Source organism: Aegilops tauschii, chromosome 3 (genome assembly GCF_002575655.3).
Source record: "Aegilops tauschii subsp. strangulata cultivar AL8/78 chromosome 3, Aet v6.0, whole genome shotgun sequence".
Taxonomy (NCBI): Eukaryota; Viridiplantae; Streptophyta; class Magnoliopsida; order Poales; family Poaceae; genus Aegilops; species Aegilops tauschii.
Window position 1 is genome coordinate 574,109,490 of NC_053037.3, and position 2,115 is coordinate 574,111,604.

The following is a 2,115-nucleotide window of genomic DNA, read 5'->3' on the forward strand; positions in this document are numbered from 1 at the left end:
TATATTATGGGACAGAGGGAGTAGTAAAGTACTAAGAAGACCATTAGTTAAAAGAGCAAAACAATTCTTCAGTTCAAGAAAAAAAAACATCACGTAGAATAATTAGCACATATTTGAACGCACATCAGGAGGACTTGATTACTTTAGAATTAACATACCACTTCCGTTAACATGGTCAAAGAAGTATGGGTCGCACGAAACCAAAAAAACAGTGAGAGCTTCTTGATCATAACTTTATATGTATCAACAAAGACGCTAGTAGGCCTCATAGTTGATCCAATTCATCATACACCTTGCAACTCTTGAGGATGCAAACATCAGGATGTTAAGAAGCACCAACTCACTCAGCAGCCTTCAGATCTGAGGCACTGCATTCACAACATAACCATCTGGAAAGAAAGTATGTGGGACAAGAGTTTGTTTGAGCTGCAGTTGAGTAGGAGTGACTTCCCGTTGATGAAAGCTGGCAACCAACTTGCCATCCATGTCAAGCTGAAGTAGCCACTCGGCGTACTGGACTAGCACGAGCAACTCACCATCCCCAGGCATGACCACCGCATGCCAATAACTGTTGATATTTCGACATAGCACCATGATCTCATTAACCGGTAATTTAATCTTGCACTTGAAGGTCCAGACCTGGTTTTCATAGTCCTGCAATTCCCATATATTGATGATAGCACCAACATCATTACGATCGAACATGCCGAGCACGCCATCCATCTCAAACAGTTTAGCGTGCCGCAAAGCCACTGGAGCATGCATTTGCTTGAACGACTCAGTTGTGGTGTCGAATACCACTATCATGTTGCTTTCAGTCCCATGTTGCTTTAGGTGCCAATGCAGGCTGCCACGGAACATGAGAGCCACCCCACCGCGTGAACACACTTGCTCCGCCTTGGGCGGACGCCCGATATTCCGGGGCGGCTGGATGGAGCCCAATGTGAAGATACAGCAGGTATCATGTTCCCAGACGACGACTGGACCGGGCCTGATTTCCTTTTCATACATAAGTAGTACCCGGTACTCGCCAGTAGGGCGGTGCCGGTACATTCCTAAGACCATGAATAAGTCACGCAGCACCGGCAGTGTAGCGTACTGATGAGTGGCCGGGTTGTAGATGTAGAGGCAGGAGACGTCAGGCGTGTTACAGGAGAGGAGGAGGAGGCCGTCGCAGGAGGCCTCCAGACGGCAGAACCTCTCGACGTCAAGCTGGATGACGTGTTGGAGCTGGGCGTCGGCAGCCCGGTGGTCGAAGGTGATGATGCCTCGGTGGTAGTAATCCCCGCCGTAACGGTAGCCGGAGACGATGGGAAGGGCGGGCTGGCGGGCGTGGTGGGCGAGGAGAAAGTCGCGGGCGGAAGTGGCGCGGCGCCAGGCGCTGCAGACGGCGCGGCAACGGAGGAGGGATTTGGGGGGCAGGCGGACGAGGATCTCCCAGATCACGATCTCATCCGGGAGCCCGTGGTGGTGAGCCGTCGCTCGTTGTTTGCTGGCATCCGCCATGATCGCCACGCCGATCCCCGTCCAGCTGGAAGCAACAGATAAGACGGCGGAATTAGGTCTTCCCTGCAATTTGGATCGGACTTGGCTTGGTTCTTTCTTTATGGGAAGGTTCTTTTTTTTTGCGTGGAAGGTTATTTCCTTTTCTAGGAAATCTTCGTTGCAAGGAGTACACAAAAACATCTACATCTAAAAAGAAAAGAGAACTCTCAACAAAAATCTAAAAAGAAAAGAGTACACAAAAATGAAAAGATTCAGTTATTTTTCTTAATTAAAATATGAAGGAACCCCTGCCCACCACGAACATTGACACCTCATAGTGCAGCAAGCAAGCGTCTCGCCGGAAAGGAAGGGCCAACCGGCCAAGCACGCCGGAAATCCAATTCGGCTCTCAGGACAAACATGACCACCATAGCCACTCGCGCGCTTCTCTCCATACTCCGCTGCCAAGGAGTGAACCGCGCGATCAAGGACACACGCCTCCCTGGCCGCCATTGCTGCACTGTGAGGTGCAGGTGATCTGCAAGCCGCCTCCGTTGATGATGCTTTTGCTGCCGATGTGATATCTCCGACTGGTGTGGTTGTAGGTTTAAGAGCGTGTTTCACTGTTTG

General features: G+C 50.4%; 1 protein-coding gene across 1 annotated transcript; it reads right to left on the bottom strand.

The window, feature by feature from the left end:
• Window positions 1-354: 354 nt before the first annotated feature.
• LOC141020703 (F-box protein At5g49610-like) lies at window positions 355-1,506 on the bottom strand. Its single transcript, XM_073495641.1, has one exon. The coding sequence runs from the start codon at window positions 1,504-1,506 to the stop codon at window positions 355-357; it is 1,152 nt and encodes a 383-aa protein (XP_073351742.1).
• Between the last annotated feature and the right edge of the window lie 609 nt (window positions 1,507-2,115).

Excerpts from the sequence above, each read along its gene's own strand:
- LOC141020703 (XM_073495641.1), bottom strand. The coding sequence starts at position 1,506 with ATGGCGGATGCCAGCAAACAACGAGCGACGGCTCACCACCACGGGCTC.